We start from the raw sequence: 23,785 nt of genomic DNA on the forward strand, positions 1-23,785 counted from the left end.
AACACCATGTGAAAACCTTGCAGTGGAAGTGTTTAAATGACAGCCTAGTTGGTCATTTCTAGGCAAAGTGCAACCTCACTGGACGTGATGAATCAACCTGTAGAACTTCAACTCAGCAATCTGGAACAAGGAATTTCTGAAGTGGAGAGTGTAGTCTATTTTTCCATCAGAAGTTTTCTCCTTTTCCAAGGCAGAGGAGGAGGGAGAGCTACAGTGGTTTTTCACACAAATTCTTGGTGGATTTGTTCCGTCCAGGAATCTATTTAGCTTACAAGTATTGATTGTACATTTTGAACAGGTATTTGTTGTTATTTTGATTCTAAGACTGATTTAAAACGAGAAATGCTCCCATTACTGGGACTAGTAATTTGTCCCAATTCAACTAAGATGTGCTCTACACTGAAATCCAAAATTAAATTCTCAATCTCAAGAAATGAGTTATAGTAGCAAAAAGTTTTGACATTAAAATAGCTATCGCTATTACTTTAGAATAAACCCTAGGGCTTCTTAGATATAGAAAATCTCATTTTGTGAAGAAAAATAAAAAAGCTTGATGGTAGATGGCGGGACCTTTTAAATAAATAAAAACCACCCCAATAAAAAAAAGAGGAATAACATACATAGCAAGTGTGGCTAGCTAGCATACCTCCCTAATCCGTACCTGGGCACACAAAAGTCTAGCAGAAAGGGAAAAAAACACTTTTCCCTCACAAGTTATATATTTTTAGCATAGCTAATGAATGAACATATTCAGTAATTCAAATGATCAATGCACCACATACACTCTCTACAGTGATAGTCACTCACAATGCAGCAATCTACTGCATATCTGCGGCCAATCATTTTATGGTTGCACATCAAGTGGAAAAGAAATCTCACCAAGCACTTTGATATTTTCTTTTTATCATTTGGAAGTGAAATTGAAAGAGAAGAAAAAAATACATGAAGATGTCATTTAAAAGAAGTGTGTTTAGACATAGAAAACCTGTTCCAGAATTGTTCATTGCATATTCCTATGGAACTAGTTTCAGTAGGCGTCCCAGAGGAGTACAAAAGCTAAATCACTTAAGCAGGCATTGATTTTCTTTTCTTTTTTTTTTCTTTAAATAATGAGATACATCAGCCCTCTTCAGTTTCTACTTGCAGAGGCAGAACTACAGATTTACGTATGGTTAAAGCTTAAGAGGCAAACCAAAGTGAATGATGGGAAAACTGAAATCCACAAATCCTAAGCTTTGTGTCATTTCTCTATATACATATTTGTGGAACTACCGATGTTAAATTATGCCCATGTGTTTCGGCAGAAAAAATAAGAACAAAATCCAGCCCACTCAAAAAAACTGCTGTTGCCCACCCTACCCTACAATATTTTAAACTAGATATATTGTTAAATGTGGCAGGATCCCTTCAACAACAACTAATTATATTGTGATCCCACTAGCATACATGAAAAGTGATGCATGATGACGTCTTTTCAATTTGAAATGAAGTTTAAAATGCAAGCTCAACTACTCATAGCTCCAATGGAGCTCTGAAACTAAAATTAAAAAATAAAAAAAATGAGTTAACTGTAGTTTCGTTCTCTATTCTTACTCTGAAGTTTGTTGGATAGAAGTTTTCTTTATATAGCTCTTCTTTGTTTACAGATTTTATAAGCTGTTTATATGTTAAGAGGCCATCACAAGTTGAAATAAAAAGCAAGCTTTCCATAAACTATGTTGTTTCAGCTAGGAAATGTTCACACTGTAATATTTATCTTGGAAACCATGAGTTAAATATTTGTAGGAGTTTTGAATGTGGTTTTTGTTTTTGTTGTTTTGTTTTCAGAATGCATTATTGAAAGTGTGAGTGGTAGGCGTAACAAGTATCACAGAAAATCGGACTCGCAGAACAAAGCTACTTGCTTTGAAATCAGTTATTCCCATCAATTAAACAGCTGTTCTAACAAGAAAGTCTGGTCTTGCACAAAGTTCAGTTTATGAAGCTTTGCTTCTAGAGCCATAGATCGTAATGAAAAGAAATTAGTAAACTATTAATGGGTTACCTTCTGGAAGAAAGGCTTCACTACAGTCCCCTTTTTGCCTTCCTGTTATTTAAACAGTACAATAATTCAGTGTACAGTTCCATCCAACACTTATCAATATATTACCTATAACAATTAAGCATATTTTAAAGAAAGTGTAGGAGTATGTGTCATTTTAAAAGTTTCTCTGAAAAGATCTACTGAAGTCAACAGGAGAGCTGAATTTGCCCATCCTGTATGAAAGCAACTATCATCAAACACAGTCTAGTGAGAACAAATAATCTTTCACAAAAGTAAAAATATACACATAAAGATAAGATATACCTCTATTGTGGGATGAGTATTATGCTTATAAGCAGTGTACAGAGGAAACTGAATCTGAAAGATTTTTGCCACACACAGCAACAACTTTTCCTTCTCATCAGTGCTCCATAAGCTAAAAGCATCAGTGTTCTTTGCAGACTCCTCCTCTGTCAGGACACAAGTTCTTGCAGAATCTATTTTTTTCTCTATAGATTTTTGCCGTTCTCCATTTTCTTCTTCATGAGACTCTCTTTCTACATTCAAGGGCTCATCAGCATGATTACTCTGATCTTGCCATGTTGAATCTATATTAATAGTGCAATGTTTACAGAGCTGGTCCCGCAGAGCTTGAACTTGGGCAATCACTAAGTTAATAAGCGCACATACTACTTGGTTAAAGATCTCCAAATGTTTATACTCCTTGAAACAGCACAGACATTGTCTGTAAGAAAAGAGAAAAAATAAATAAATAAAAATTCCTGAAGTAGCTAAAAATCAAAACAGCTAGAATGACAAATTCAGTAAGACTAGACTCTATTAAGTTAGTAACGAGAAAGCAAGGACAAATTCTAATACATAGGTGACTAACCAAAAGGACTCTGCACATGAAGACATTTCAAACAACAGAATATGTGACAGTCATGAAAGCAAGAAGTCTAAATAAAACTGACACTTCCTAGCAGCAAGTTGGAGTCACAAAGGCTTCCTTAAACCCTGTAAACATCCAATTATTTCAGTTTAAAATACACATAAGGTATCTTAGAGGTAAAGTCATTGAACTGCTAACAAAATAGTGTTCTTGAGTATGTTCCTGAATCCCTTTCTTCACCTGGATTTATCTATCAATACTGCTGCACTAAACCACCTGGTAGGCTTGTTAGCTGTTTAAGAACTATTTTTTATTTTTAATTTTATTATTATTTTTTTAATCAACAGGGCAGCAAGATAGTTTCTAATTTGTACCGAGTATTTAAACTCTTGTCCTCTACCTGCATTTGGATAGAAACCCCATGCACATTAGCACCCTTTATCCAGATGGGAAAAAACAATATTGTCTTCACCACTTTCTTCGCTTTATAGACTCAGAGATTATTCCTCTGAATATCTACCAATACACCGTAGACTGAAAATAACAAGGAGAAAACTACGTACTGTTCCTCCATCAATAAAATAAGAAAGTCAATCCACTTATCAAATTAGAAAACCCTGTATTATAGCTTTAGCTGTGGGCAAGGATAACTAGATATGCCAAAGATGTTCTGGGTGCACGAACACCCAAGACAGGTACCCTAGAACCTATTGTACAGGAACATTTGCTTCTTCCATGCAAACAAGGCAATCTCCACGTTCCAAACAAAAGGTGAATGACAGTCCCCTAAAAGGATCTAAATCCTGGAGAATGTAGAGGAAAAAAAGCAATCAATAAGCATGGGGGCTTCAGTGAAGACACAAATTAAAAGTTATATGCTTGTAACAGTATTTGAATTGGACTCATCACTCTCTCACTCAAACTCTACTAAATGATGCAACTGCTATAAGAACTGGAGCTGTCTCCCAATTGAGGCCTTTCTCCTGTTGCATGCAGCACAATGGACCTTAGTCCATAAATATAATTCTCAGCTACTACAGTAATATAAAAATTGTACGTTCCATTTCTAAAAAATAAGCAGAAAGAAGAAAGGGCAAGAAAGCATCAAGAAGAGATTAAAAAACCTCTCCCACAAAGCACTGAATTTAATCTAGAAACCTGGCTTAAACAATAATTTGTGAAGAAAAAAGAGACAAAGAACTCAGAACTATGACAGGCAGAGGGTGCTGCCTCTCTTGAGGGAATACAAACATGGCCTTGAGCTACAGGACTTAAAGAATATACATTTTGAATATAGATTTTTTTTTTCATTGGTTCAGACAAAGTTAATATTCATTATTTCCCACTTTCAGCACAGGTACAGTGATGGAAGCATCTAAAACTTCTGGTGCCAAGTAGAAAGAAAAAGCCTTTTAATATCATTTAAGTGGAGTGTCTTCACCCATTTGAAAATAGATTCTTGTGATGTGCTAGTAAACAAGAGCACTAGTTCACAGTACAGTGAAGGGAAACGTACAGTTGAGATTCATTATCATCAATATTCAAACTCATGAAAAAAAAAAAAAAAATACCTTTGTGTCCAGGAATTGATGTAAGCAAATATCTTGAGCGCATGTTCCTTTCTGAGCTGCAACCCATCAGCACCTTCAATGTCAGATACTAAAGGAAAACAAAAATATATTAGTGTTAAAAAAAAAAAGCATGTAATTGCTGTATTTTAATTACAGATCATCTTTGTTATTTAAGTAGAAAGCAAAACATAGATAGATTTTTTTTTTTAAATATGCTTTGTAATAATAAACATAAGTAGTCAAGTTTCAGTAACTTTATGTCAAAGGTTTTTCAGTGGAAACTGAAGTTTCCAAACCTACCTGTTTTTTGCCTTCGGTAACCAGAAATGAAGTTTCAATGCAACTAACTTTAAAACAGATATTGTGCAGTAATATTGGACACGGCTGTGAAAATTAGTCATTCAGAACAGCTCCTTCCTTCCTCTAATCCAATACCCTGTATTAATGGTTAATGGCAACCTCTTAAAGCACAGAAAACTTAGAAATGATAGTAACCAGGGACATCTTGTGCGATTTATAATTCCACAGAGCTCTACTGTAGAAACAAAGGTTTCATGTTCCTTAATCACACACTTTTGATTAAAAATGCCTCATTCTTTAGCTGAAAGGGACAGACAAGTGTTTCAGAAATGGATGCTCAGAGAAAGGTTTTTTAATCTATATAAGAATCTAAATAGCTAAATTTACAAGACAGCTGAGCATAAAGTACTCTTCATAAGCCCCACTGGGAGCTATTGATTGATGTGCATTTTCAAATATCAATCTTCAATAATTTCACTCATTAGCCTTTTTTTTTTCTCCCAGATTTTAAAAGTATGCATCTTGAGATGACCATGAGACCTTAACTTCCTTTTCCTGATCAGATAAAGGTCAGGAAAAAGACACTATCAAGATAAGAACAGATGTACAAGCTACATGTAAAGCAGTTCATACTATTTAAGCTGTTGGTTATTGTTTTCAAATATAGACATGGCTTTACTGACATTTAACTGTACCAAACCACTAATTAGCAAAATGATAAACATTTACCACACTTAGTAGAGCCAGATACCAGAACAGTTTTGTACCGAATTCAAATCTGAAAACTTTCAGTGAGTTATTATCAAGTATTCCACCTTCATCTAAAAAATGTTTACACCCTCTAGTAAGCCAAACATCAGTAGTTCACCCTTCCAATTCTGTATCTACCAGTTATATATATTTGAGCACTGGGCTCTGCCTACCGGCCACATACCCTTCTCCAACTATCAACACAAAATTCCCATTTGCTCCTTGCCCTAGATTTCCCTATGATTCTACAATTATCTAATTACTACACAAATTGAGAATGTTAGGGTTCTTCTTTAAGTTGACCATTCCACTTCATAATAATCTATTCATTTCCACCTTTCACATGAAATTTCAAGTATTACGTGCTTACAAAGCTCCTTCACAAGTAAGCTTTGTGGGAAAGGTTCTCTAACAAAACAAGCTCTGCAGAACCCCTGCCTCAACCTCCTTCCCATCATCAGGCTTGCAAGGTCCCATGTGAACTGTCAGTACAGGTTTCCAAAAACTAAAGCTAATGAAATCCTGCCGGCACAGATCAGAGAGTAAACTTAAGAAGAACATCACTTCAGAAAAATCACACAAGACAGATAATTATATTATTTTTGAAATAAGGATATTATATATGCACGTGTGTGCATATATGTGTATATACATATATAAATAATTTTTAAAAACATTGAGAACGGTCTCAGGAGGATACTTACAAGTGACACTCCTCTGTCTCACTTGAAGATCCCTTTGTAACACTTGGGCAAGGTACAAAACTGACAAGCAGATGGCCACATGGGTATCTCTTAACACTTTGTTATTTTAAACCCCAGAAATTACCAAGACACTTGACTTTAAGGCCAAAGTTTAGCACCAGAGAAGTCAACAACTCTGTCAAACAACTTAGGTCAATCTTACAACAAAAAGACAAAACAAAACAAAAGTAGCACCAAAAACCACCATCACCTTACTCAGTGCAAGTTCATAAAACCTAGTTTTTCTGAACGTTGTTAACTTTTTCATTAAGATGAGTTCTTCTAAACTTGACACAAAAACCTCTGACAATAACTGAGTAGCAGTGAGCTGATTTCTAACTTGGACAGTCTCGCACACACATTGCTACATCTATAAGAACTTGCCTCTTCCCCACATTTCCCTACTTAAAAATATGCTCTAAAAAGTCACTAACACCCAACTTCCAGAGCAGCCTTTTCTCTGTGATAGTTTGAAACACTTCCAAACCCCCTCCTTTTAAGAAAGGTACACGAAGTTAAGTAAACTGGTCCCTCCAAAGCAGCAGCTAGAATTGCCACATGAAGTGTACAGATGCTAAAAGTTATGGAACACTGAAGCTTATGCCCCTGGCTCAAAATAATAATAATAATAATAATAATAAAAAAGCATGTGCACTAGTAGGAGAAATTGGGTATTTGTAGAAAGCTTATACATTCTACACCTCACACATAGATCAACCTCAACTGGTCTTATTCATTAATCATTGCTAATTAATAGAGTGGCAACATGTACACTTCATGTTTTGTGTTTTGTTTGGTTGGCTTTGTACTTTTTTTTGTACTTTTGTAGCATTGTTCTTTTTCCTGGAAGTACTCAGGAAGCTCAGAACAGAAGCAACCAGAGGCCGCAGTCTCCCAGTGGATTTCATCAGATCTCAGTCGGTGCCCTTACCAAAAGGGGCAGCGGCACATCCAGCAGGGCTTCTCCTACCGGGCCTTACCTCAAGCTCTTTTATCCCTCTGCAGAAATGGCACTTTTCAGCTGAGCTGATTTATGTTAGCACTACCAGAACTTAAATCTTAGGCTTTGTAGTTCTTGGCTCATTCTGAATATCAACTTTGGGGATACCCATTGATTTACAGCACCTCCCTTTAGGGCCACATGCAGCTTCTGATACAGCAAAAATCGCTTATGAAGCCTTTCTATCCATTTTTTATTGAAAGAAGTGCAGATAGAAAAGCAATAAAAGCAACTGCACTCATCACTCCTGTGCATTTCTTGGGTTAGTCAGTTCTGTAAGGACTCCCTTGCTGCATATGATTTCACTTCCAAATGATATCTTTCTCACCTTTCGAGCTCGTTTTCATCTATCTTGAATGGGCCAATAGTTAAAACAGACTCATCTGCTTTTAAATAGAGCACATCCTCTTCTTCTCTCCCATATTCAAGCATCCTCCAAAACCTGCTGTCTCCCCCGTCTCCCACACTTCCAGTGTTTCAAACCCAGCACTGAAAAATCACCAAACTTTCTCAAAAACTTTTATTCTGACAGTCCCCTTTCCTGCAACTTCATTTGGTGGCTAGGACCTTCCCTTGTTTCCTAGTTTCATACGTACAGAAGTGATTCCTGCGGGCATACCTGTGTGCTTTGAGAGCAGCAGAAGCATGTCAGAGTAGCACCCTGGGTGCTCCTATCTGTCCTGAGTACCCCCGTCCTTTGCAGCCTAGAAGAAACGAGCAGTGGGATGTGTCGTCTGCGTCATGAGGCAAGCAGCCTCTGCCTGGGCTAAACATTGGGGAAATCTGCCTGCTGCAGCCTGTTTTAACCCAAAGCAAGCACACCTGGAACATGAAAATTTTCGGAAATGCTGACCTAATGAATTCCCTACTTGAAAGGGAGACATCAAAATACAACGAGCCTCTATTGCTATTGAATTGGAAGACTTGTGAGAATACAAGGGCTGACTCTGAACTGCCTACACTGACCCAAATTAAGAATTCAGTAAGAATTAACAAGATGGGCTCCAGAGCTTTAAAACAGGTCCTCCCAAGATCTCTCAGTGCCTCTTTCAGTAGTGGCCCCCCGCTCCTAGGCTCAGCTTCTTTGCCCACTGTGTCCAGTGGCTGCTTCTTTCTCCAAACTCTTGCAAGCCAGCAACATTTGAGGTAACTTTTCTAATTTACTCCCAGAGCTCAACTTTCTGCTCCTTCCTTGAATCTGCTCCAGCAAATTTTTCCTTTTAGACCTTCTTCTCACCCTCCAGTCCTTCCTTTTTCCTGTATCTTGCCCCCACACAGACAGCTTTTCCCTGCTATAGATACAGTTTCACAAGCAGCACAACCCAGTCCGCAGGTCCACACAGCACACAGCACCCGTGGCCATGCATTTCCACTACTCCCAACATCCATCACCCCTCCAGCAGGAACCCAAAGACCCAACAGAGAACCAAACAAGTCCAACTCACCAATCTAACTAAAAAACTTTTTTTTTTTTTTTTGTCAGCTTTGTAAACCACCGAACCCTCGGAGTTCATCAGCAGGAGGTGCTGGGAAGGAAAGCATGAGGACAACAAGACTGAGGGAAGCTATCACCTTCAGTGACAACAAGGGTAACTTTGCCTTATCCCACCCGGGACAACTGCCCATCAAAAGGTGAACAATCTGAGGATACTGCTACTATTAGAGCATGGAAAAAAGCTGAACTCTGAAGGCCTTAAACAGATCCATCTGAGAGAAGGCTAACCAGCAGAAAGGAGAAAGATTGGTATGTAGGCAAATTCCAGCCAAATGTTTTACAACTACCGTGTAGGAAATGGGGACTTTTTCCATAATTGCTTCATCTCATTTCACTGACTCCACAGCAAGACTGTTCAGAGACCCTTCTGCCACCATAACACCACACTAGAATGAACTGAGCTACTTAACTGACCCAAAATAAGAATTGCTTAGGTTTCTTTGTTTCCTTTTCTTAAAAAAAAAACAAAAAACAAAAAACAAAACAAAACAAAAAACAACAACAAAAACAAACAAACAAAAAAACACCTATCTTCTAGGGCATAGTTTTCAAATACTTCATTTTTAAAAAGTAGACATACTTAAAACGTAATGGTTTATTGAAGTAGTTCACAAGAGGCGAAAACCCATGATGGTCAAAGTAAAAATTTGACACATTCCAGGAAAAAAAGAAACTCCTTGTTTCTATTTCCCACTTCACTTTGCGAGCCTTAAATGAAAACATGAGTGCTATGTGATAGGGTGATTTGTTAAAGGTATTTTACAGTACTAGAAACAACACGATCTCCTAAACAAGGAAAAAGTCCATTCATAAAGCTACTAAAACATTACAGTAGACGAGAAAAATATATTGTCCCCTTCTTTGCAGCTTTTGTAACTTCAACTGTGAACTAATGAAGCTCAGGTCATAAGTGCATTTTTAGCAAGAACTTCAGAGCTAGAGGAACAGACTGTAATTAGACCTCAAGGACAACCACCATGCTAGACTTGTGAGGAATATCTTATATCCAAAGGTCACTTATCACACTAAGCACAAAACCGAATGGCAAGTAAAAATAATCATTTTTAAAAGTGTATTTTCCCTACTTTCAGAAACAAAACTAAAAAGGAGGAGGTAAACAGAGAACACTAAGTAATATTACAATTCCTACACATTCAAACCTGTAACACGTTCTGGTTGTATACAGATTCTGCTCCCTTCCCCCAGGCCTCATCTGATATCAGCTTCTCATGGGAAAGAATAGATCACTTTCAAAATGGACATTATTCTCAGAAATTGTTTCCCGATACAGACTAAATAGAGGAAATGAGAGCCACACACTAAGCAAAAAACTATTAGGACAACAACGCTAATCTTAAAATAAATATATACATAGCCTTGTATAGAATTACCATCATTCAAATTGAACCAGTAAATATTTTATACACATACATGCACTGTGATGTTTTTCGTTATTTGCTGGAGTTTTGTTTATGATTGATAGTAAATCAGACAACAGCCAGAGCTTAGGCTCTCCCATTCCCTTTCTCCTTCGACAACTGGAATTCCTCCTTTTTTTATTAAAAAAGATTCACGATTGCCTTAAATTTATTCATAAGAGTTCTTCTAGACCTTTACAATGCCATTACTGATGAGCACATAAAAGAACTGTGTCAATCTGAAGTTCAACAGCAATAGTTTAACTGTCCATGCTGTCCCATAACTTTTCAGTGAGGAAAAAAAAAAAAATCTTCTTTCCATTCCAGATCTCCGTAAAATAAAACCTCCCCAGAACATTGATTGGGTATACGTAATCAGAAAGTACTGGAACACTACGCAGGATATACTATTATCTAAAAATAGCCAGTTAATTCTTCAGCATTAGAAATATTGTTCGAGTGCCAGGGTTCACACATGAAAAATCAGATCTGTCACTCAAAATACTGCAGTTATAAAATTATGTATGGTTAAGGTGCTCCTGAGTGCCTCTATGATGTATTCATGACACTGAGCTGTCAGCGGCCACCCTCATCATACCACTACAGCACAGCATACTGGTAACTATACCCACTTCCATCCCAGAACGTACCTGAATTCCTTCTAAGTCTAAATCTAACTCTAAATTTCTTAGATTTATAAATGTTCCAACTTCATTAAGCTGTTTCCTGCAAACTTGTAATTCCAAGCAAAGTATACAGAGATTACAAGCAAGCATTACAGAGACAACATACTTGAAGATAGGAATTAACAAACCTTTTAAGTCTCATTTCCTTAGAAAAGCAAACCACGACCAAGCTACTGGCCTCTGTCAGAGGCTTATACTTTTAAGCATAAAAGCAATTTCAAGAAATACAAGAAAGTTTTGCAAGTCTAAGCAGCCTGTTCTTATGAATGAAAATACAGAAGCTGTGCAAAAGCATACGGTAAAAGCAGTTAGAGCTGGTGCCCCAGCAACCCCCAAAAGCAGTCACAGTTATTCAGTGTGGTTCCTCACAGCCCTTCTTCAGACAGCCTTAGGGGTTTTACTGTAATTGTATACTCCAACAAACAGCATAGGTACACAGAGTAGCATTGGCCATGGTATGTTCATCAGACAGACCGCCTGTAAGACACAGCTTCACCAGAACAGGGCGAATCAGCTGATCTTAGGTAATTTCTATCTTTAGGCATCTCCCTGGTTCCCTGCAAATACCACAAAGTTATTCTCTTTGAATCTTACTCTCTTCACTTAACATACATTTCCCTTTCCATTCCATCTCCCTCACCCTCTCCAGCAAACGTGTATTTTCCTTTTACTGTAAAATGCTAAGGCAGTCTGGAGTAAAATATCAGAAGCTGACACTGAAAAGCTGTATGAAGAAACTTAAGAATTCTCATCTTTCAGAAGCGTTGCCATCATGAAGCTTTCCACGTGCTAGGTCACGACTGCTCTGGGTTAAAATGCCCCTTTAAAACAGCCACGGACTTTTAGTAAAACCAACAATTGTCTTTATTCAGAGCAGCATGTGACTTTCACCTGCCTGAAGCAAACATGCCACAGCAACTGCTTCTGAGGAGAACAGTTCCACATGAAATTATTTTTAATGCAGTCAAAGTTGGATGATCAGTGGATAGTTTATCAGGAACACTGTAACTGGTTCTACCCAGAACAGCGAGGATGAGTTATCACCTAGATAAACTCTTAGCTTAGATATACCACCTGAAACACAGAACACAACCGTACTGCTTCAGTCAGCTCAGGCCCAGAGAAGCACTGCATCTTTCAGCCACAGCAAAGCTTAAGACACGACGTGGTGGTGAACCCACACAGTTCCCGGAGTCAGCCATAGCTCAAAGTCCAGACGCTGCATCCACACAGTACGACCTAGCAATTGAAACGTGACCCAGCCTAGGTAGGACTGTGAAATCCACAATTCATGCTGGGTTATGCCAGCAGCAGGGGAACCTGGCACTGCCAAAAGCCTGCAGAGGCTCAGCGCAGTTTCCAAGCTCTTACATTTCCATGGAAGCTCAAGGGAGGGGAGCAATATCCTGGTGGCACAGCACAGGTAAGCCTGGGTACAGAAGGGTTTATGAGCATATATACCGGTTGGTCATGTCAGACACGGGATGTCTGTGAAGAGACCTGTGCACTGTACTTCCTAGTACTTCTGCTATCTCAGGATTTTCATCTGCAAAGATATTGCGCCCCTGCTTCTCCAGGGAAAGGCAAGTTATACATTACTAAGGAAAAAAGCTATTTAAAAAATTACATTTCTTTTAGTCTTATTCCAGAGTCCTGTTTTAACTCAGTGTCATAAATTATCTTTAACTTCAAATGAGATGTTACAATTCTGAGAAGAGTACATCTTCAAATTAAAGTTGTTACTCCTCTTCTTTTAATAGAAAAAAAAATCAGCTCAGTAAAAGCAATATTCCCATACAACCAGGTCTGCTTTACATCACCTAAACGTACACTACACGCAGAGAGTCAGACTGCCCATCATAAATATTTGACAATGCCCACTTTAAGTTTCTTAAGGAATCAATTCAGGATTGGACAATTATTGCATAAAACCAGACTTTCCTAGCATATCACTTATTACTCCAACATAAATTTCAAAGCTAGGGCTAACACTGACAATGCTGAAATGAATGCTCTGGTAAATTGTTGCTTACCTCCAGCTTAAAATGGAAGTACTTACTTGCATTCTTTCTTTTTAATAGCATTACTTTAGAAAACAGTATCACAACTTGAACAACTGTGGTTTTGAACAACTTCTCTTCATGTAGCCCAGCTCTGAAACTTTTAAAAATACTTTAAAGTGAAAGCACTGATCTCAAAGTTTATCAAACTGTTTTACAAGTAGAACAAAAATGTAGCTTTTGGAACCTTGTTCGTGCAATTAAAGAGGCTTTCTATTAGTCTTAATTAAAAGTAACAAGGAGTGCAAAAATGAAAAGAAGTACTCCAGGAAGCATTCTATTTTCAAGAGGGAACCTTGCAAATTAGTTTAGCTGTACTACTTGGCACGCTATGAATCAGTTACAGAAAACAACAATTGCTTCCCCCCCCCAACAAAAAGAAAAAAAGGCCAGAGCCCACAACTGCATCCATCTCCGTTTACAAACAGATTTATAACAAAAGCACCTCATAACTCGTTTTGAGCTTTTAAGGACAAAATCTGAGAGACAAATATTAATTTATTTCTTACAAAGTATATCTGAGCCTGCTTAAACAACAAGATAAGAATGATAAACGTGCAGTGGGTCATTACACTAAACAGAGCTTCAGGCAGTTCCCCAGAAAGCCCAAGAGCAGCTTGCTGAATATTTGAACTCCAAGGCATTATTTGTTTTCATCAAAACAGACACAAGCAACCCTCCATCAGAAAGGAAAATAAAATACTGAGAAAGGATTGGCAAGCACCAAGGTTGCTCTCAACTTTCAAACACATGCTCAAATTTTAGTCACTTTTACTAAATAATCGGTACTTAATAATTCACTCAAACATCATACATTCAGCAATTTATTGGTAATGCAGTGCATTTTTTTTTCCTTAAAGCTAGTAGGCCAAAACAAATGAAAAATTGCTAAAGGCAACGTCTGTGGTCTATACAGACATCTCCAAGACCTCATTAAGTTTCGCGACAAGCATGCACTCCCATCAGAAGACATATTTACAGATGTCATTTTGGTATAATCAAGTATTTTGCAAGTCAAGTATCAGCAAGTGCACACAGGTCAAATCTATAACTGTGGCTACACACAACCTAGAAGCCAACCCACTTTGGAAAGATTCAAACTGATATTGCTGTTAAGACTCGGTGAGCTTCCAGTTAGCGATGAAAACCCAATGTGATCAGAACTATCTGTTTTAAATAGTGTATCAGCAGACAGAGCACTGAGACTTATGATATGGAATACTTTGTGGCGTAAGCCCAATTTCAGAGTTTACTAATAAAAAACTTCACCAAAAAGTCTCAGAGGAAAAGAACTACTGTTTTATACACTAAGAAGCAGGGTATTCCTACCTGTGAAAGAAGCGAGAAACCAATCAATGCAGCAAAAATGCAGACCATCCTTAACTAAGAAAAATAACTTACTTGTATTGAGTTTCTGAGCTTACATTCCCCAGCACTATCCTACAATACTTTCAAGCAAATACTTTCAAGCAAAATAATTAAATAAATTAAACATCTGCTCGGACTTGTGTCAACAGATGCCAGACAGCCTGGGATGCAATTCCACCATACACCTCCTGACTGTGATACCAAGCGATGGAAAAGGGTGGCTTAAAACGTATTATGCAAGCCTTTCCCAGGCATGATTTCCTAAATTCCGCAGTAGATGTTGATATCCTGGCCCTTCTACTGCTTCTCTGGAGCTGTCCTCCTGTGCAAACATGCCAGTGCCCATTTCAAGCACTGTTCATAGCTCCTCCAAACAGAGGTAGGAGAAAGCGCTGTCAGTTTTCTCGATGCTCAAGAATTTTAGAATGTAAACTGATCACTAGATTTGCCAAAAACTGAGACAACCAGCAGAAGAGAGCTCTGGAAAACTCTAGTTTTTCAGCCCAGTCTCCCCACACCATGAACATGAAAAAACAATTTGAGTAGTGGTAAGAATAAAGGGGTTTGTGTTGTAACAAATTCAGAGCAGTTTAATAGTTACGTGTCACAGATAAACAGGCAACTGACTGTTTCCTGACAACTAAATTAAGCTCCCATGAAAAATTATTACTTTTCCCTCAAATAGGTTGGTACAGAGCACAGTACAGAGCCTGAGAGAGCAAACCCTGCACAGCACAGCATAAAGCACTCACATTAATCTCACACAACTTCTCGAACCATGTTTTTTGTCCAGGGGTACACTTCGGTGGCTAACAGACTGCCTTTTCAAGAAAAATCCACTTGTGGCTTAAAAAGTGGAACATCTGCTCTTGTGAACGTAGGGAAATACTTCAAGTTTCAAGGACGCTGGTTTTACACAAAACGAGAAATTAGAAGTGATGTGCTTCCATAGCTGGAACAAAAAACTTTCTCAAGGCCTGCAGAAACCTTGTGTGCTTCAGTTATTCTTCATGAACCTGCTAAAAGGCAGCTACAAGAAATCATCCTTGCCTGCTCACTAGCACAGCATGTATGGCAATAGCACATTCTCCAGGAAACTATCCAGTTCTTAACAGCGATGTACAGAGCTAGCCTTTTGGCTACCATATTTAAGATCACAATGCCCTGCCTCACTTCAGTTTTCATACACAAGTTTTGCCTGTTTCTGTACATTTACATAGATTAAAAATTTTCAAGTGCAAGTCAGTTAATAAAACTGCAATGAATTGTAGGCTACATTGATCTAGTATGGTGCGAGGGAAAAACAACAGCAACTACTAAAACTTTGCCACTCCTAGATGGGAACCGATCTGCTGTGTGGATGCAGATGTAGAGATTGAAAACAAGACATTTCAGGCAAAGTCATTTACAGACCTACAAATTAGCTTAAAAAAAAAGCAACACTCAAAGGCGTTTTTTCCACAAGGACTTATTCCAACAAGCTTCAGCTTCAACCAGCTGATGAAGCGCTGCATCTCCCAGAGGAGTTCTACACACATGCATGGAAGTATGTATAGATAAACAGGATAAGCCTTTCCTCTTCTAATATTATCCACAAATAGCAGGAATTCCTTTGCACCAGATTTCCCCAAGAAGCTCACCTTCCACCAAACACACCAGATCTGGAAAATTCACAAAGTAAAGCTTTGTAAAACTACAAATAATCTGGCTATTTTAATGAAGTGTTAAGAGAACCATGGAGTTCCTGACAGTGGTGTGTTCATGTTCAGCATTCAGATTGCAAATCAATTTCTGTACAAAGCACAGGGTGAAAAGAACAGCTTCTCACCTCTTCTCAGAGTTTAGATTACAGAAGCCACCAATTTGCTGCACTAAAAGGAAAAAAAAAGGTTACAACATATGCTTAAACAACAGAAATTAAATAGCAACAAGTACGTTTAATTGCAGCATGACATTTGTATATGCAGCATTCAATGATCAACACAACCACTTCTGAAGAGCGTAAGATTACTTTTCAGGTTGTCCCTGCATCCTGACAACTATAAATGCATGGCTTAGCCTATAAAAACCCTCACTTACTAGCTCCTTGCACTGGCAAATCTAAAACAAAGTATATAACAAAGTAAGCAAACTTCCTTTTTCTATTTTTCCTTAGTGTTTTGTTATTGTTCTTGTTTGTTTTAAATATACGTACACCACAAAAACCATTCCACACGCACATTGAGAATCTGTATCTCCCTCACTAGCAAGCTCTGCTCTGTACAGCAGGAGACTTAACAGAACTTGCTGGAAGCACCAAGACACCACTGTAGCGCTGCCATCATCTACAGGAAACTTCTTACTGATATTTCTCATCTTTTCCAGATCAGACCTGAGCAGACAGTGGTCAAGAGAACACAGGAAAGGGGAAAAATGTATTACGGAACACTGTTAAAGGAAACAGTGAAACATGAAGGGACAAAACTATATGTATACAACAACACTGAAGATAATAAAGCAAGGCGGAGGACAGAGAAGAGCAGAAAGAGATGCAGATAAGCAGAACAGAAAAGTGAGAAATGGAAAAAATCATGAGGATAGAAAAAGAACAACTTTGAAAGACACCTAATAGAAGGGTTGCAATAATGATGAGGCACAGGACAGAGTAGGAATATTATCAAGTACTTAGGTGAAACTAAATACTCAAAGTAGAAAATACAAGACTAACATGAAGGAGCCTGGTAAACACTGCTTTCTCCTTCCAATTTCTAGGATGCCAAATTGCAAACTGCTCGTCACTTATCTACAGAACACAACTGCAGGACATGAGATCTGCTCTTCTCACTCAACCTTACTTGAACACAGGAAGACAAGTAAACTGCAGATGACGTGGAGAAATCAAAGCAGCGAGGAATTAACAGTCGCAAAAAGAAAAATTGGCATTAACAATGGAGGGACGTATCTTACCATTTAACACAGCAGAAAAATATAAAAAAATAATTCTACAAATTAAAAGGAAGTCTCCTAGTCCCCCTGAGGCCATATAAATCCCTCTATGCAAGAGAAAACAAAACCTTTGGTCCTCCAAACACCTAGGCAACACCTCCATGCAGGCCAGGCGAAAAGAAATAGGGCCAGCGTCTGCTCTCCAAGGTACTGCCCCCCCAAGCACAGCACACAGCTCCCTGCCCAACCGTCATCTTACCAGCAGTGTCCCGCTGTGCTCCCCGTCACCTGAGCATCTAGGGACACTTACAGCAGCTGGGCTCCCCAAGGAGTGGCACTGACAACATCTGGAACAGACTGCAACACAACACCTTGGACATGTCTCAGTAACTGCTTGGGATTTCCACATCTTGAAAACTACCCTCGCAGAGGAAGCACCATATAGCACCCAAAGACACGAAAGAAAAAGTAACGGGAAGTTTTCACAGGGAATAAAACGACTTCAAGTTCCACACTATTCAAATATTTTTTAAAAAGTCAAATGGTAAGAGATGGAAAGAGTTTTCCTTTCTTTCTTGAATTTTGCTCAAGTTATTCACATAACTAAGCAGGAATTACTGTAAAGTCTGTGTAGGCCCAGTAGTAGGAAGGGGGGGGAGCATCTACAGCCCAAAACTTGTGAACCTTTACTATAATCAAGCAAGTGAATTTCCTTAATATGACATATGGTAACAGAAGTAAGGAAGTCAATTTCTACAGCTTCCCTAAGCTTTAAGGATAAGATTTCACTATACACAAAGAGAAAAATCTCAGCAAATACATGTCAACAGCCCATAACTCACAACAAAACTCAGCAGAATGGGATTTACGTAACTAATCTTCAGCATCAGTGATCAAGCGGCTTGAGCAATGAGAAAGAACCAGTCTTCGGCAGCCTGAACAGGAAAAGTTTCAGGACAAAATCATTTTTAATCACATCAAATAGCATGAACCAAAATCACTGTACAGAACAAAAGCTGAAATATCTCGCTAAAAATAGAAGCCTTTCAGCTATGAAAGTCAGAGTTTATCTTTCAATTGCCTTGCAATTACAAACAAGAAGTAAAAACTACTTTATCTTAGCGTCACCTTCCCTTCTGTTTTAACAGTTCACAGTTAAAAAGATTTAAGTTCCTCCTCTCATTTTTTTCTGCTGGTTATTCTGATTTATTTGGAGTAGTACTTCACCACAGTCCATGATAACTACAATTTGGGAAATACTGCTATGAAGAAAAAGTTCATTTTCCCCTAAGTCTAGTTGCTCATCCCCTTAAATGCGTCAAAGACAAAAGTAAACATGGAAGACAGCGAACATAAAGTTTATAAATAATTTATAAAGCTTTTCTTCAATGGAAGAAAGCAAAGATTTAGGTTAGCTTCGTAAAGTTGGGCGATTACCCCAATAATTCCCCAGCGGAATCTCTGCAAAGGTTCTGAATGTAAAAACACTGAGGAACTAGAATTTAAGGAAGTAAATAAATGCACGATGCAGCAGAGGCAACTGTCGTGAAGTCTTGCACAAGATTAACAGGCATAGTCAAATAGTCCAATGAAACTTTAGATCTGCACAAAAACCTACAGGTAGTCAAATAATTGATACGAAAGCTTACAGGCAGCCACCTGCCCAACAGTAGCTCTTACAGACTGAGTGATGCTGATAACGCAATGTGTGATATTCTAAAATATATGTATTATCTAAAATAATATGTGATGCATGCATCTACAACATAAAATATTCATCCTCTCCAGAGTCCAAATACCAGGCTGAGCAATGCACTGTTCTGAATATATTTATTTCTTTTCTACCTCACGGTAAACACCTGATTCCTCCTTTAAGTTTCTTCTTTGTACCCTCCACATGCCAGGATTCCGTGACAAGAAGTCAGGCCAAGCATCTTCAGCATCCCAATTAAGGGTTATCCTGAACTATACAAATACATTCCAGTATCTCAAGTCTTTTATGGACCTGATCATGTTGGAAGGAGTTCTGCAGCCTAGCTGACAGTGATGGACAGAAGGCTAAAATCTGTAGTAGTACATCCAGCAGCACATCCATGTGCAGTGCTACATCCATCTCTCATACTTAAATAAACTCACTTGTGTTTGGTGGTGTTTTTTTTAATGATTTATAAAACATTAAAGAAAAAAAAACAAATACAGACCCAAAGCTTGAGCAACAGAATAATATCTAGAAGCCTCTACTAATCAATGTGAACTGATTTTATAAGGCTTCAGTGTTGCTGGACAAAAACAGTTGGGCTAAAGAGGCAATCACTGAAGAAAGAGAAGCAGAACGCTGGGAATAAACACTTATGTTTCCAGAACCAAAGAACTGCAAATAACCTAGGCCTGCCAATGTTACCTAAAACCGTGACTGCCACTCTATACTAAAACCTATTTTCCAAGTTTAGTGTTCTTTCTGGTGGGTGGCTGTTTTGTTTTTATTTTTCTTTAAAAAAAAACTTTTATGAAAACAAACCAAGCATAAAGAACAAAACAAATGTAAACTGAAACCATCTATGGAGTTTTAAGTCAACATACATCAACACCCGCTGCGGTCCCACAGGGAAGCCTCTTAGGCAACCAAGGCTCTCCACGACATGTCACAGCCAGGATTACAAGCGCAGCTGACTCAGGACCAGTATGAGAACCACAGATTTCCACTTCAGGCGCAGAAGAGGCAGTCCCAAGCACACAACAGCAATCTTAAACACCTATATCACGGAGCATCATGTACTCCACACCTTTAAGTGAAGGCTGTATAAGTGTCCAACAATAGAACAGTTTTGCAGATTCCTGGAAACCATCACCGTGCGACACAGTGACCTGAAACACTGTGGTGTGAGAGACTTGAGAGAGAAAAACACGTTTATGTTAATTTTTGTATTTTCTGAGTTAACTAATAATTAGTTCATGATTATATGGGTATCTGCACAGTACCTAGCAAAACAGAATTATCCTGATCAGGGCCTCTAGACAGCACAGCAATGTAAATATTACTGAAGAACAAATGAAACTCAATATAATCGCTCCTAGACTAACAAGAACTGGCATCCAAAGAAACCAAGGAATGTACAGCGTATTGATACCAGGGTTCATTTTAGGATACAGAACGCTTCAAATTAACATAAGAGCACATAATGTCTTCTACATGCTTTTCCTGTAGAAAGCAATTACATTTAAAGGAGCCCTTCTCATGAGAGTATGTTCTTTTATAAGTCTTCTATAAGAAAGTGTCCTTATCTTAAACTCAAAAAATAAAAATAAAATAAGGTTACTTAAGTGTTTATGTTGAGAAAGATTAATTCAGAAATCAGACTAACCTCTATACAGACTTTGCTTCTATTAAAACCTTGCCTGGGAAAACCAAGTGATGCTAACGCACCTAGAGTGCTCAGCAAGGAATTAAACCATTCAAGTGAGCTACAGATCTTGCAATACAAGAACTGCTTTAAAGCCTATTTCATAGATGACATTGTGCTTCATGGAGTCCCTGGATCAAATCATAACTTGGAACTGCTACTACTTCTCAGAAAAGATTCTCAAGATCAGGGAACTTACTGGGTTTCATACTTAGATTAACTGCTGACAGTAAAGATGCTGCAAGAAAATGCAACACTGCCTGCTTGTCATGCTTAGGTATAGTAATGAAACTGTGTGTTGAATACACACACACCCCTTTGGTCATACAAAATACATTTTTAAACTAGTTTTCCAACTCCACAAGAACTCACCTGGCACTTGCAAAACACTGTAGAAGTATGCCCACCAACCGGCTGCCTGTTAGAAATCAGGCCTACGGACCTCGAATCTTGCAATGAGCTCCTGCAAGAAAACCCTGGGCCTACAAAAAGGTGTCTGACAAACAAAAGCTCCAGCTCTGCACACTGTGATGGGGTGCAGAGTTAATATTTTAAGTTTACAGGGACTAACATGTTCATTATAAAAATATGCCCAGCTGCTTGCAGAATCACAAAGTTCCATCCCTCTGTCCTCCATAAGTTGCTAATTTCTTCTGAGGAAAACTGGAGCCCCCCACATGTTCTTTTCCACACAATCCCTCAGGAGTTGTTAGTCAATTCGCTTTCTAAGTGACCTGCCATACAACTGATACCAAATAATTATTTTGTAAACATCAGGGCAAATGAAGATAAAGAGCAGTACGTACTCTCTGTAAAAATATTTAGTTTAGCAAGGAATTTCTAAAACAAAGTAGAGGATGTTTCCTGGACCTCTTTCAAAATACTGTTTCAGTAGTTTCAGTGAAGAGGCAATCCCAAATGCTCAGCGGGCAGAAAAGGAAACTGCTGGCAGTCTCTGGCTCACACATTTTGGGCATGACCTCATTCTTCACTACTACTTTCCATTTTTGCTGCAATGCTTTAAAAACCAAGGCCTGGCATTGTTTTTGTGCATTAAGATTAAATATCACTTAAGAAATACACAAAATACAACTTGAAGTTACAAAAGAAAGTATACCGCCCTTGTAAATCCTGCTCATAGCAGGAATGCAGGTGACATGCACAATGCACTGTATCATATGTCTCAGTATCCAAAGGCATACACAAAGTATGTATATTTTCTTAAAGCGTCCTTGTTCCTCTGAATGGAAGACCAAATCCAGTGCTATTTGACTAGCATTTCTGGAAGTTCAGTATACAACAACAATGGTGCACAATTCCCCTAATAAATTTGGCTGTAAAAGCCAAATTTTCTTTTCATAACTAGCAAGTTTGTATTTTAAATTACACAGAACTATCCATTACATTATCTAGACCATAGCTTATCAAAAACCCAGTATCGTAGTGATTTATGATACTACTTTATCTATAAGGGAATATCTACATGCCTACATCCCAACTACCTTGAAACGGTTCTAGAAATAAATTCATACGGGAAATTCCTGGATTTCTTGAAATACCAAGTTTAACACTGCATTTTTTTAAATATACTTAGTTCTATCAATCTTGATCAAGTTTAAACAACGATTATGTATCAGCCCATCAAAACCAACTGAAGTTATCTTTTCCAGCAAACAGTTGTCATAGGCGCTCCATTGATAATTTAGGCCTATTTCGAGCCTACTGTTTAAATAAGCACTCAGTCCATAATACCAAAGTATTCCCTACCTCTGCAGTTGAAAAAGATAAGATACACATGCTAAATTAAGTAAACATCCCAACGATTGTTCCAAACCAGATATAAGAATTACAAACTTAGCAAACTGAACCAGCAATTTTAAGGACCCAACAGTTCTCTGATACCAACCTTTGAATCTGATTTATCCCCATCTCCAGACTCTCCTGAAAGTTAGTTTTACACAAACGTTTTTGCTTTCCAGATAAAATGCTGACCGCTGCTGAATATCATATTTCCCCAGCAAGTAAGAGGCCAACTCTCACCTATCATAGTACCTACTGATAGATCTTTGCACAGAATGAATCCCACATGCAATTAGACCTCATGAGAGTGTTTTTTTTTAATAAAAAGAAGAGAGAAAGAAGGCAAGCTCTACCCGGGTCCCGCTCTAGGTAGCATTCTGTGTTTCAGTTTATTGGAAGCTGCTTTGCTTCTAACCCCACTGCGGTGTGTGACCAGGAAAATGTTTACGCTGAAGATTTCAGATAGCCAAACTTCCCGCTAACCCCCAACTTCACGAGGTAAGTTGGTTAAATCCCTCGGCATCTCCCAGAAATACCGTTTGGGGGTCTTTGTTCAGGCAGCAGCTCCCCAGACGGCCCGGGGAGGGAGGAAGGTGCCTCGCAGCCCGCCGAGAGCCGCCAGCGGCTTGCAGGGGCCACACGAGGCCTACTGCAGGGGGGGGCGAGGGGATCTCGGCGATCTCGTGCCCCAGACGAGCCCGGGATCGCCGGGGGGCCACCTGCCGGGCCCCCCCCTGGCCCTCCCCGCTTTTTAGCCGGCACCTGTGCAGGGGGAAGCTCGGGGGTGGGCAGCAGGAGGGCACCCCCGAGGCGGAGCCCCCCGCCGAGCCCGGCCGCTCTCCTCAGGGCGCCGGCTCCCAGCCTCGTCCCTTCCCCTCGGGCTGCCGAGGGGAGGCAGGAGCCCTCGGAGCCGCCTTCTTTAAAAGGCGGCCGGCCCAGGCCCGGCCTCCAGCTGCCGAGCAGCCCCCGGAGCGGCTGGCGGGCAGCTCCTCAGCGAGCCGGAGCCAGCTAGGCCCCGCTGCGGCTGCCGGCGGCGGGCTCCGTCCCCGCCCGGCCCCACACACACGCGCACCCCTGGGGGGGCTCCTGGGCCAAACCGGGGGGGACACGGGGACAGGCCTCGGGAAGGAGGAGGAGGAGGAGGAGGAGGAGGAGGAAGAAGAGCAGGGGGGAGCCGCGCAGCGGGCAGGTCGCCCCTTCGGCGGCCACCCCGCGGCCGGGAGGCCCGAGCCTGGCGGCGGCGAGGAGGAGGAGGAGGAGGAGGAAGGGCGGGAGGGAGGAAGGAGGCGAAGCGGGGCCGTGAGCCAGCCCCTGCGGGGGCCGCGGGGTCCCGGGCCGGGCCGGGGAGCGCCG

At 39.6% G+C, this 23,785-nt stretch overlaps 1 protein-coding gene across 9 annotated transcripts in view; it reads right to left on the reverse strand.

Annotated features, from left to right (window-relative positions):
* The window catches only part of USP34 (ubiquitin specific peptidase 34), a 128,372-nt gene that overhangs the window by 104,103 nt on the left and 484 nt on the right, over positions 1-23,785 (reverse strand). For 6 of the 9 annotated variants that reach the window (XM_068675346.1, XM_068675351.1, XM_068675349.1 and 3 more), the window contains exons 2-4: positions 4,487-4,574; positions 2,348-2,768; positions 2,045-2,086 (exon numbers count right to left, since the gene is read on the reverse strand). In XM_068675346.1, coding sequence (XP_068531447.1) covers positions 2,045-2,086; positions 2,348-2,768; positions 4,487-4,574 — 551 coding nt within the window. The remainder of the gene's footprint in view (positions 1-2,044; positions 2,087-2,347; positions 2,769-4,486; positions 4,575-23,785) is intronic. The other 3 variants (XM_068675352.1, XM_068675353.1, XM_068675347.1) reach the window with 1 other exon arrangement.

Source organism: Anas acuta, chromosome 3 (genome assembly GCF_963932015.1).
Source record: "Anas acuta chromosome 3, bAnaAcu1.1, whole genome shotgun sequence".
Lineage (NCBI taxonomy): Eukaryota > Metazoa > Chordata > Aves > Anseriformes > Anatidae > Anas > Anas acuta.